The sequence below is a fragment of the Gopherus flavomarginatus genome, chromosome 4, assembly GCF_025201925.1.
Source record: "Gopherus flavomarginatus isolate rGopFla2 chromosome 4, rGopFla2.mat.asm, whole genome shotgun sequence".
Classification (NCBI taxonomy): domain Eukaryota; kingdom Metazoa; phylum Chordata; order Testudines; family Testudinidae; genus Gopherus; species Gopherus flavomarginatus.
Window position 1 is genome coordinate 99,119,758 of NC_066620.1, and position 12,729 is coordinate 99,132,486.

Below are 12,729 nucleotides of genomic sequence, written 5' to 3' on the forward strand. Positions count from 1 at the left end.
TCCAAAATGAGGGTAATAGTGAGAGAAACAATTTACTGAGATGGATCTCCAAAACCAGGAACACCCAGAACTGAAGGGTTTAGCGTAGGAATATCAACTAGCATGCTAGGGTGCTAACATGGGAAGGGAACAGTCCTGGGGAGCCTGCAATTGCTGCTGATATCTTGAAGAGCAGTTCCATCTCAGGCAATCAAAGATTCTTCCTTCCCTGCTCTCAGCCCAGCATCTACCAGCATTTTGTGGGGAGGCAAGGTCTTTTGTTCTGTGTTTGTACAGCTCCTAGCACAATGAGGTCTTGGTCTTGGCACCTATGATAATACAGCTTCTACTACTACTAAGCATGCAGCAGCCTGCCTTGTCTGATGCCCTCTTCTTCCTTGTTCTGACGTTACCACCTCCAGGCATTTGAAAATCATATGTCAGGTCCCCCCAGATCATGAGACTGTCTTAAAAAATCATGAGTTTAAAAAAACTCCCCAAAAACAGGATTCTTTTAATTTGCCTTCTGGGTTTTGAGCCTTTTAGGGTTCATGTTTTCAAGCTTTTCTCTGCAACTATGAGGGCTAAAAATGTACCTTGTTTTTATGAAATCTGAGATTTCATGTAATCACAACTCCAAGAGCCAGGGCTTTAAGAAAAACACCATAAGAGTTGTGATAAAATCTTATGAGTTGGCAACACTGGGGAGTGTTTCTTGCTCCACTCTTGGTCTTTGTGGTGCTCTTCAATGCAGACAGTGGCTCCCACTCAGTAGTAGGATTCTGGCCACCCAAAACTAAAATTGAAGTGAGAATGGAGAGGGAAAGCCTTTCTCTAAGGCCTGGTCTACACTGGGGGAAGGAATCTAAGTTATGCAACTTAAGCTACGTGAATAATGTAGTTGAAGTCGACGTACTAAGATCTACTTACCGCGGTGTCTTCACTGTGATAAGTCGACAGCTGACACTCTCCCGTCGACTCCGCCTGCGCCTCTCGTCCTGGTGGAATACTGGAGTTGATGGAGAGCACTCGGTGGTTGATTTATCATGTGTAGACTAGATGCGATAAATTGACCCCCGCTGGATTGATTGCTGCCTGTCAATCCAGCGGGTAATATAGATAAGCTCTAACACATAGACAGTATCCTAGCATAGTCTCAGGCTTGGTCTACACTAGAGAGTTGGGTCGACATAAGGCAGTTTATGTTGACCTATGTCAATATACTGTAGTGTCTACACTACAGCCTTGTTCCCACTGATGTAAGTGCCCCTACTACCCCGACATAATAACTCCACCTCCATGAGAAATGTAGGGCTTATGTCAGTGTAGTTGGAGTGGCGCAGTGTCTGTGTAGACACTGCGTTCCTTATGTTGGTTGTTGGCTGTCTTGTCAATTTCATGGCTCTGCTGGATCTGTGAAATGGACAAGAAAGCAGGCTTCTGACTCCCCAGCTAGATTGCTGCCGGGTCTCTACTTCAAGCTGGGTTGCTATCTGGGCTCTCAACCTGGGCTGCCGCCCAGGCTCCCCACTGGGAGCTCTACTGCCCCCCAAGGTCCTGGCTCCTCGCTGGGAATATGGTAGCCGTATGGACTCCAGGTGTGGATCTCCCTGCTGGAGGCGAGAAACCCTGGGCAGCTTCCCCCATTTCCAGCTGGGAGCAGGGAGGCAAGAAGCCTGGGGTGCAGCTGGGCTCCGTGAGGAGAACTGTGTGGAGCTTAGAGCCCTGGTCCTCACAGAGAGATCCCCACACTGCCCCTCTTCAGTCAGTAGAAGTGCTCCTGGTCAGGACGCACACCACCGACAGAAGGAGGGTAGTGTGGACATCAGCCACCACAGTAATTACCTTGCATGACTGGGTCCAAACAGGTTGTGGTTTAGGCACTACTGCAATATAAATGTTAAATAATAAATAATACTGCCAGGTGGTTAGAGATGTTCTTCCCCACAGACCATCAATATCCCCAATTTCTGCCATCAACCAAGAAGCAGAGGTAGGAGTCAAGAGACAGCAAACATAAAAATAAATAATTTTTTCCAAAGATGAAAAATAATCTCCCCCGAATTGTTAACCTGTGTGAGTCCCTCAGTTACAGTGTGGGTGGACTGTATGGCATTCCTTAAAATGTTTACTGCAACTACTGGTCTTGCAGGCTTGGAATTAAATTCCTCCATTTCCTTACATTATGCTCCTGTAAAAATCCCTATGGTATAGCAAATCCTTGCTTGATGATATATTTTGGAACAGAGCAACTGAAATTGTTTTCAGAGCGAGTACCCATTTTAGAGTCCCTGTGCAAGAAATTTCATTTTAAAACACAACATCCAAATACTTTGTAGATGGAAAAAGAATCAACCATTTCTATCTCTAGTCCCATTCAGGGCTTGGCTACAATGCAGAGTTGCAGCGCTGGTGGTGGCTTTACAGCGCTGCAACTCACTCACCGTCCACGCTTGCAAGGCACATACAGCGCTGTATCTCCGTGGCTACAGCGCTGGCTGTACTCCACCTCGGCCTGGGGAATAACGACTGCAGCGCTGGTGATGCAGCGCTGCTCCGCCAGTGTGGCCACCAAAAGTGCTGTTATTGGCTTCCAGAGGTATTCGGAGGTATCCCAGAATGCCTGTTCAGCCACTCTGCTCATCAGTTCGAACTCTACTGCCCTGGCCTCAGGTGACCCACCCTTTAAATGCCCTGGGAATTTTAAAAATCCCCTTCCTGTTTGCTTAGCCAGGCGTGGAGTGCAATCAGTGAATCTTTCCAGGTGACCATGCCTCAACACGCCAAACGAGCCCCAGCATGGAGCAATGGTGAGTTGCTGGACCTCATCAGTGTTTGGGGGAAGGAAGCTGTGCAGTCACAGCTGCGCTACAGCTTTATGATACCTATGGGCAGATATCAAGGGCCATGCTGGAAAGGGCCATGACCGGGACGTGCTGCAGTGCAGGGTTAAACTAAAGGAGCTGTGGAGTGCCTATTGCAAAGCCCGCGAGGGAAACCGCCGCTTCGGCGCTGCCCCCACGACCTGCCGTTTTTACAAAGAGCTGGACGTGATACTTGGGGGTGACCCCCACCACCAATCTGAGGACCACGATGGACACTTCAGAGTGGGGGTGGAGGGAGGAGGAGCAGGTGGGGGAGGAGGAAACCGAGAGTGAGGGAGACACCCCGGAGTCCCTGGAGGCATGCAGCCAGGAGCTCTTCTCAAGCCAGGAGGAAGGTAGCCAGTCGCAGCAGCTGGTACTTGCTGGAGGACAAACAGAGGAGCGGGTTCCCAGTAAGCGGCTTTTATTTTCAGGATGGAAATTTTTCAGGAGAAGAGGGAGGGTTCTGCATGCATGCATGCCTAGATGTGGAATAGCGCATTGATGTGGTCTATCACGTCATGGTAATCAGCCTCGGTAATCTCTTCAAAAGTTTCAGCCAGAGCGTGGGCAATGCGCTTGTGCAAGTTTATTGGGAGAGCCACTGTGGTCCTTGTCCCAGTCAGGCTAACGCATCCGTGCCACTGTGCTGTGAGGGGTGGGGGGACCATTGCAAGACACAGGCAAGCTGCACTGGGGCCAAGGCAGAATCCACATTGCTGTAGAAGACCCTCCCGCTCTTCCCAGGTGACCCGCAGCAGCGAGATATCTTCCAGGATCAACTCCTGTGGAAAATGTTGGGAGAGTGTTCAGTGTAGGTGCCCCCTGCAGCTGTTTGCTTTCCCCAATGCACAGAAACCCTGAGGACAGTACAGCCCTGAAGCAATCAGTCTCCCTTACTTACCATTTCGGGGCTCCTGTGGGTTATGTGCGCTCTCTTTGGTATGGGAAAATTATGCTATTGTGAAGACTGTAAACTCCTTCACTGTGTGGGAATAACTGTCTGATATAAACAATGCTGCCTCTGTTAAGTGTTGCCTTTTTTGTTTTTCCACAAGCAACCTTGAGATCTTGGCTACCCGTGTTATCAACAGCTCAAAGACTCCAAAACCTCCAGAAGAAGCTGCGAAAAAGCAAAGAAGCATGCTGCAAGCAGTTATGGATCACTCTGTCACAGAGAATCAAAAAGTGCAGGACTGGAGAGAAAGGGAAAGCAGGATCCGCCAGAAAAACGCAGCGGCCAGGAAGAAAAGCACAAAGCAGCTGATAAGCATTCTGGCGCGTCAAGCGGACTCTATCCAGGTGCTCGTAGCCATGCAGACAGAACACTACCGCGCCGGCCCCCGCCGCGTCCCAAAGCTCTTTCTCTTGTGCCCCAATGTCAGCTCAAAACCCCCTTCCCCAGCATCTAGGTTCTTACCACCATCAGCTGCCTCCAACACCTGTACGTTCACCAACCAGACCCGAGATCTAGGACCCTTACCCTCTGCACTCAACCCCCATTACCATGCAGTATTTTCATCCTGAAGTGCAGCAGTCATTGCACAGCACTCCAGACAGGACATATTCAAACCTGTGACTGTTCAGTTCCCCACCCCACTCCCCTGCCCTTTTAGGTTCCCAAAATGTTGTGTGTCTGTCAATAATGTTATTTTCTTTTCAACAAATGAATTCTTGGCTTTGAAAACAGTCTTTATTATTGCAGAAAGTCAAAGATACCTTAGCCCAGGAAAGAAACAGGCACTGCAAATCAGCTTAGGAAACACAGATTCCTACTAACATTGTAACCACTGCACTTCACTCCTGTGCAAGGCACCAAACATTACTGTTGGTTTTCAGCCTCAGATTCCTCCCTTAAGGCATCCCTAATCCTTGCAGCCCTGTGCTGGGCCTCTCTAGTAGCCCTGCTCTCTGGCTGTGCAAATTCAGCCTCCAGGCGTTGAAGCTCAGAGATCCATGCCTGACTGAATCTTTCAGCCTTCCCTTCACAAATATTACGGAGGGTAAAGCACGCAGATATAATCGCGCGGATGCTGCTTTTCCCAAAGTCTAGCTTCCCATACAGAGATCGCCAGCGCCCCTTTAAACGGCCAAAAGCACACTCCACAGTCATTTGGCACCAGCTTAGCCTGTAGTTGAACCGGTCCTTGCTCCTGCCAAGCTTCCCTGTATACGGTTTCATGAGGCAAGCAATTTAGTGTCATACGTGTCAGGCAACTCGCTATCATCGTCGGACTTCTCATCACTTTGGATCTTCAGGAATAGCTCAACTGCCAAATGTGATGTGCTGGCGAGACTTGTCAGCATACTCCTCAGCAGTTCGGGCTCCATTTCCCACAAAAATCATGCTGCACAGAAATCGTTGAGAGTCAAGATGGCACCAAACGTGGACGGAAAAACAGGGATTGCTGGGATGTGACGTGATGCATCAAGGGGCGTTGGGACAGGAAGCAGAATGACCCGCACCCTCCACCCCCTTCCTACAACCCACGGCACCAAAATGTGACGATGCGCTCTGTGGGATAGCTGCCCATAATGCACCACTCCCAACACTGCTGCAAATGCTGCAAATGTGGCCACATTGCAGCGCTGATAGCTGTCAGTGTGGCCACACTCCAGCGCTTTCCCTACATAGCTGTATGAAGACAGCTGTAACTTCCAGCGCTGCACACCTGCAATGTAAAAGGATTAAATTTTAAAGATTAACTGTTTTGCTGGAATAGTCTCAGGGCTTGACTACACTGGCACTTTACAGCGCTGCAACTTTTGTGCTCAGGGGTGTGAAAAAACACCCCCCTGAGCGCTGCAAGATACAGTGCTGTAAAGCCTCAGTGTAATCAGTGCTGCAGTGCTGGGAGCTCCCAGCGCTGCAAGCTACCCCCGTAAGGGATGTGGTTTACGTGCAGCGCTGGGAGAGCTCTCTCCCAGCTCTGGCGCTCCGACCACACTCACACTGCAAAGCGCTGCTGCGGCAGCGCTTTGAAATTTCAAGCGTAGCCATACCCTCAGTCTAAAACATTTAAAGGAACTACCTGACAGAATAAGTTAGATTATAATACTTCTTTGTATCTCTATAATTCCTTCCATACAAGGATTCAAAATGCTTTAAAACATGAATGAATTAAACCACACAATGCCCCAGTAAAGCTGTTTTGATATTATCACTGATGGGAGACCTGAAGCAAAAACGATGAAGTAACGCACCCATCATAAGGAACTAAGTTAGTCTATGACAGGATCAGAAGCAGAATTTAGATCTCCAGCTTTAACCACTAGACAATACTCCCTCTTATTGACATGCCTTAATTTCCTATGCTAAGGGTTCTTCATTTCCCAAATTACTTAGTGGGTTCCTAAAAGTTTTTATGCTTTAATACTGGGTGACCTTTTTTCTAATATGAGCGCTCTGCAGCAGACTTTTCCTGCATTGCAGCCCCACCCCATAATCAGCTTCTGGGAGAGTGCAAAAGTGTGCTTCAGCTGCACTTTCTCTTGAGCCTAAAATCATTACCCGTCCATTTGCTCCTTGCTGGAGAAACTGACTTTTTAGATTTGTCCAGGTCTCCAGGTTCTGTGGCAGTACACAACGTAGAGCTGGTTGGGGCAGTTTTCTGTTAGAATTATTTTCCAAAGGAAAAATCACTTTCTGCTAATCAAAATTTTCCACAAGAAAATTTCAATTTTGCCAGACAATTTAGATTTTCCATTGGAAAACCATTCTCACCTCTGAGGCCATCCTGCTCTTCAGCAGCCTACCCGGCTGTGGGCAGCCTGTCAGGGGTTTTAGGTCTTTCAGGGTCCTGGCTCTTTGGCAGCCTAAAAACCTTAGCTCCCAAACTGTCTGGCTTTCCAACAGAGCAGGCTCCTGGAACTCTGAGCAGCTTGGGAACCTCAGAAGTGTTTAGAGAAATACAAAATGAAATGCCCTTTTGATTTTTTTTCTAAAATTTTTTTTTAGAATTCCTGTTCCATGGGAAAAAATTTATTTTCATTCCATTTTAGAATGGAAGCTTTTTGAAATTTCAGAATTTTCCATGGAATGTGAATTCCAGTTTCTGACCAGCTGTAATACAGTACAACCTCAGAGTTACAAACACCTTGGGAATAGAGGTTGTTTGTAACTCTGAAATGTTCTTAACTCTGAGCAAAACGTTATGGTTCTTTCAAAAATTTACAGCTGAACATTGACTTAATACAGTTTTGACACTTTGCTATGCAGAAGAAAAATGCTGCTTTTAACCATTGTAATTTAAATGAAACAAGCACAGAAACAGTTTCCTTACCTTGTGAAATCTATTTTTTAAACTTTTCCTTTATTTTTAGACACTTACATTTAAGTACTGTACTGTATTTGCTTTTTTTTTTTTTTTTTTTTTTTTTTTTTTGGTCTCTGCTGCTGCCTGATTGCATACTTCCAGTTCCAAATGAGGTGTGTGTTTACTGGTCAGTTCATAACTCTGGTGTTTCTTGTTCTGAGGTTCTACTGTATAATGCTTATTCAATGGGCCACAAAATAGGGCTGGTTCCGTCTGTAAGTGCTAACCTTCAGAAAGGGAGGCTTGATCTACACCAAGCCTGCACAACTTGTAAAGCGGTGAGGGCCATATTACTCCAAAGAAAACAGCTGAGGGCCGAACCCCTCCGGCCCCACCGAAACACCCCCCCAGCACCGCCCAGCCTCCCCCCAAACACCCCTAGCACCGCCCAGCTCCCCTAAAACACCCTGCCGCCCCAGCACTGCCCGGCCCCATGGAAACACACCCCCGCCACCCCAGCGCCACCCATCCCATGGAAACAACCCCCCCTTCTTCAGTGCCGCCCTGCCGAAACAGAGGTATTGAACCTTGGTATTATGTTATAGCGGGCCCCTAAGGTAGTATAATTCAGGTAAAAGAAAAATGTCTTTTTGCTAGAAGTAGAATAAGATCTTCCCCCCACTTTGTAATCAATTGCCCTGTTGAATGAATGAGGTGTGAATGAGGAAGGCGTGGAAGGCAGGCACATCCAGACAGCTGCAACCCTCGGAGAGGGGATGGGAGCCAGACCAAGGAAAATCAAACTTGTCAAGTAGGCTGACTAGAGAAGAGCAGACATACTGACGGCCTGGGGGGGGGTGGGTGGGTAGAAGTGAGTACCTTCCTTTGGAAACACTCTCTTTGCAGCATTGGGACAACCCCCATCCCAGAGAAAAGCAGCAAAAAGGACCAATTTTTATGAGAGACAAGATCAGTAGAACAGGTCAGCCACTGACTCGCTGCTTGCCTCCTCACCCCACCCCAAGTATAAAGGCCCCCCCGCCACTCCCTGCCCGGCTCATCATCCCCCTCCCCGGCTTGCCTACTCACCTCCTGCCGCCTGCTCGCCTCCTCAGCCCCCCTCCTCTGGCTCACCTGCCCCCCTGCCACTGCCCACCCAGTTCATCATCCCCCCTCCCCCGCCTGGCTGGTCTACTCACCCCCTACTGCCCGCTCACCTCCTCAGCCTCCCACCCTGCCTCTTGCCTAATTACCCCCCGCGGGCCACAGAGTGAGTCCACGCAGGCCACAGGCGGCCTGCATGTTGTGCAGACCTGGTCTACACTACCAATTTATGCTAGCATAACTATGTCACTCGGGGGTTTGAAACAACCACACCCCTGAGCGACATAGTTATACTGATTTCACCCCCAGCATAGACAGCACTATGTTGAAGAGAGGTCTTCTCCTATCAACATAGCTATCACATCTTGCGGAGGTGGAGTATCTATGCCAGTGGGAGAAGCTCTCCTGTTGGTGTAGGTAGCGTCTTCACTAAGCACTGCAATGGTGCCACTGCTCTAAGTGTAGATAACCCCAGAGTGTTGAATATGGGAGCATAACTTTTGTTAGTAGACTTAAGGGGAAAATAGGGAGTGAGGGAAGGAGACTAGTGGTTTGAAATCTCTGAAAAAAATCATAGAATTATTTTTCCGCCTGTTTGTTGTTGAAACTGTGACTGATTGAAAATGTTCCAAACAGCTCTACTCTACTTCAAGTTGAGCATGTGCATGAGTGTTTGCAGGATCAAGGCCATAAATCCTTTTTTACTAAAGAGTCTCTTCTCTCCTGGAAGCACATCTGAGCCCATCAGTGAGAGAGATGTGCACTCTAGGGCCCTGCTTTGGCAAAGACTTAACATGCTTCACTTTGGGCAATCCCACTTTGATAGTGCTACTTGCAATGCATAAAGTGGGTTAGGTCTTTGCCTGTTTGAGGCCTAGGTGGCACTTTAAATTCTCCCAGATTATTTTCTGGAGCTGGGGACTTCTGCCCCGCAGGGTGTGCTGGGCTCCTCTGGGTTTGAAAATATTTACTGAAGCTCCACTCCAGATGGGTCTGGCTGAATTTAAGCCCTGGGTCTTGGGTTGAGTATTTACAACAGAACATTGACTTACAACTGAACATGGGGGGAGGGGTCCTCCCCCAACTCCTTGCGGGATCCAGTGCTTAATTTGTAATGGAAAAGGTGCTGGGCCTCAAGCAATTGTTTTATTTCATAACTGAGGTGAGGTTGCTGGCAGGGCCGGCTTTAGGAACTGCAGGGCCCGATTCGAATACCTGGTCTGGGTCTCCGGCAGCACTTCGGCGGAGGGGGGTCCTTCCCTTGCTCCGGGTCTTCAGCAGATCCCCCCGCCGCAGAAATGCCGCCGAAGACACAGAGTGAGTGAAGGTCCCTTGTGCTGCTGAAATGCCAAAGACCCATACCGCTGCTGGGTGAGTAAAAAAAAAAATTAAAAACACTCCTAAGGTGCTGGGCCATCTTAGGTGCGGGGCCCAATTCCGGGGAATTGGGGGAATTGGCCTAAAGCCTGCCCTGGTTGCTGGGACCAAACCTAGAAGTGCCAGGGCTCAGCCTTGCCTAGGGTGACCAGATGTCCTGATTTTATAGGGACAGTCCTGATTTTTGGGTCTTTTTCTTATAGAGGCTGCTATTACCCCCACCCTATCCCCATTTTTCACATTTGCTGTCTACTCACCCTAGCCCTGCCAAACATTAAGCACCGCTCAGGCCCTCTAAGAGAAAATGAGACCCAGGAAAAGGAAAGAAAAACCCCAGGGGAAACGGGTTAAAGAAAAAAAAAAGTCCATGCTGGCTCGGGTGCTGGATTTAGGGGGCTGCTGCTGCACTCGCTGGCTTGAAGTGGTTTCCATTACACACCGGGTTTACAGTTTGGTTCACTGGCTCTCAGCACCCCTCCTATGGATATGGAACGAAGCCAATCCTGGGACAGTCCCTATGCCCGCTCCTCTGGAGCCCGGAACCCGTGCTCTGGAAACCCAGCCGTGCAGAGCCCATAGCGGTTGGGAAGGCCACCTAGGCCCCGGCCGGGCCCGGCCCTTCTCAGGAGTTTCACTTCAGCCCCCGCTCGGGCTGGAAAAGCTGCACACGCAACCTGAACAACTGAGCCACCGGCCGCTCCCGGTCCGCCTCCGCTGGGCGCAGGCTGCGGAGCCGGGAGAGGGTGGGGGCGGCGCTACAGGGCAGGGGGCGGGGCTGGCTGAGGCCGCCGCAGCTGGGCCGGGACTCGCGGCCGAGCCGGGGGAAGCACGTGGAGGAGGAGCCCGCGGGAGGCAGGCGGAGCTGCTGGAGGGGGGCAGCCCGGCCCGCCCAGCCGGGGATGGGCGCTTGAAAGGGGAATCTGTGGCCGGCGGAGGGAGAGCGGGACAAGTGGCTGGGGCGAGCGTGCCCCGCTGGCGCAGGCTTCCCGGCAGGGACCTTTGTGGCGCGGCTCAGCCCGGCGGGAGAGCGCCCAGCATGGAGCCCGTTACCAAGTGGAGCCCAAAGCAAGTCGTGGACTGGACGAAAGGTAAGAGAGACGCTCAGCCGGGCTCGCCCCGCTCAGGGGAGCCCCCGGGGCTCGCAGCCAGGAGCCCCACGCGCGCACCGCGCTTGGCACAAACTTTCTGTGCAAGGGAGCAGCTGCCTGGCGGGGACTTGCCGTGTCCAGCCACCCCCCTGTTTGTGGGGCGCTGCCGAACAAGTTCTCCCTCTTCCTCTTCAACCCGCTGTGTGAAGCTCGGCCGCCTGCTAGCTCCCCGGCTCTGCACCTACCCCTTCTGGGGACTTGCTGGAAGCAAACACGCCGCCTCCGGACATGTTGTTCTGCGGCTTGCTGGGGGCGCCTCGGCTCTGGAGTTAATGTTAGTAGTTCTCGCCGCCTCCTGCTTTTGTATATACAAGTGCTCGTGCTGCACAGCTCTGGCCTCCTGCTGGTCTCTGGGCAACGCTCCAGTTGCTGGTGGTTGGCGTCAGGGACGTATTGTGACTCTCGGGCGATCCTTTTGAAGAATCCTGAAATGCTTATTAAGCAACACACTCTAGACTCGTAGGGCTCCCGAATGCCCGGCTAAACAGTAGTAGTTCTGCTTTGAGCCACTCAACCCGCCAGAGGAGGAGAGGAGCTGATAAAATGACCCAATTTTGCAACTTGAAGGATATGTTTGATGTTGACTCCAAGTTAGTCTCCTGGGCAGGAAAAGTTATTTTCCATGAGTATGTGTAAGCTTGGCACTACTTGTTTAGGATTTCCAGAATCCTGCTGGAAACCTGGCAGTTTGCTGGGAGATTTCCAATCCACTTACATGACTTGGGTCTCCTAGCGCCATAGTTCCGAAACCAGTGAAGTTATAGTGTTATTTTTGGGGAGGAGTACATTTTGACCTGGATTTGCTTTGGGTTGAGATTGAGAGCTGCATGGTACTCTCTGTGTGTGTGTGGTGTTCTTTAATTGGATTCTGCCCAATGCTCAGTCCCTTTGACCCTTTCACTTGTGGTCATATTCTTTTGTTCAAAGAATGTTACAAGTATTATGTGACTCATTCTGCAAAGTTCTAAACAAAGCCAGTTACTCTCAAAAAAAGGCATAGAGTCTGTATAATTTTGATGGCAAACTGCAACTAGCTCTAGTAAGCAAGAATTATTAATCCCAATTTACAGATGGAGAAACTAAGGGACTTAGTGTTAGATCTGGGTTTGGAATGCTGAGCTCTAGGTTCTGTGACTATACCACTCATCTCTCTCATTTATCCACCAAAACTCCCCACCTCATTTTGAGGCTTCATCAACGTGTTGACATAGCTGTGGGATGCTTCAGTGTTGCTGTTGTATTTGAAAAGAGTGCAGAGCATCTTCAAAGCTGAACAAATGGGCAAGTTTTTTTTCTGGAGGATGGGGAGGCAGGCACCTGGAGAAGTCACACTGCAACCAGACAGCCCTGTGTTTGCAGCTGTAGGATGACATAACTTTATGATCACTCTGGATTTTTTGTGTAATCATCCCTTACCTGTTGGTAACACTGTTTTGGAAAGGCAGCTTTAAAGTGTTTAATGCAGAGGTGGGCAAACTATGGCCCACAGGCAACATCCGGCCTGTGGGACTCTCCTGCCTGGCTCCTGGCCTGGGAGGCTAGCCCTGCCTCATCCTTGCTGTTCTCCCTGTCGTGCAGCTTCAGCTCACTGCGCTGGTGGCGCAGTGCTCTGGGCGGTGGGGCTGTGAGCTCTTGCCGGGCGACACAGCTGCAGCGCCATGGCCTAACCTGGTGGTCTGTGCTGCATGGTGGCGTGGCTGGCTTCAGCCAGGTGGTACAGCTATCTGTCCTGGTGCTCTGAGCAGCCTGGCTGTAGTGCCACCAGCCACCGGTGCTCCAGGCAGCGCAGTAAGGGGGCAGGGAGCGGGAGGGTTGGATAGACGGCAGGAGGGTTTGGGGTGGTGGTCAGGGGATAGGGGTTGGAGTGGTCAGAGGGAGGGGAACAGGTGGGTTGAATGGGGGCAGGAGGTCCCAGGGGGGCAGATAGGAAGGAGAGGGGGAATTGGATGGGGCGGTGGGGGCCAGTCAGGGGCAGGTGCTTTGGGAGCAGTCAGGCACAAG

At 50.4% G+C, this 12,729-nt stretch overlaps 2 protein-coding genes across 4 annotated transcripts in view; both read left to right on the top strand.

Annotated features, from left to right (window-relative positions):
- Positions 1 to 4,430, top strand: part of LOC127049292 (uncharacterized) — a 105,820-nt gene extending 101,390 nt beyond the window's left edge. The window contains exons 1-2 of one of the 2 annotated variants that reach the window (XM_050949934.1): positions 3,267 to 3,657; positions 3,902 to 4,430. In XM_050949934.1, coding sequence (XP_050805891.1) covers positions 3,638 to 3,657; positions 3,902 to 4,370 — 489 coding nt within the window. In that variant the 5' untranslated portion in view covers positions 3,267 to 3,637 and the 3' untranslated portion in view covers positions 4,371 to 4,430. Of the gene's footprint in view, positions 1 to 3,266; positions 3,658 to 3,901 lie in introns of those variants that run through there. The other variant, XM_050949932.1, reaches the window with a different exon arrangement.
- Positions 4,431 to 10,432: 6,002 nt separating this feature from the next.
- Positions 10,433 to 12,729, top strand: part of CNKSR3 (CNKSR family member 3) — a 96,520-nt gene continuing 94,223 nt past the window's right edge. The window contains exon 1 of one of the 2 annotated variants that reach the window (XM_050949680.1): positions 10,433 to 10,668. In XM_050949680.1, the coding sequence (XP_050805637.1) occupies positions 10,617 to 10,668 (52 nt within the window). In that variant the 5' untranslated portion in view covers positions 10,433 to 10,616. The remainder of the gene's footprint in view (positions 10,669 to 12,729) is intronic. The other variant, XM_050949679.1, reaches the window with a different exon arrangement.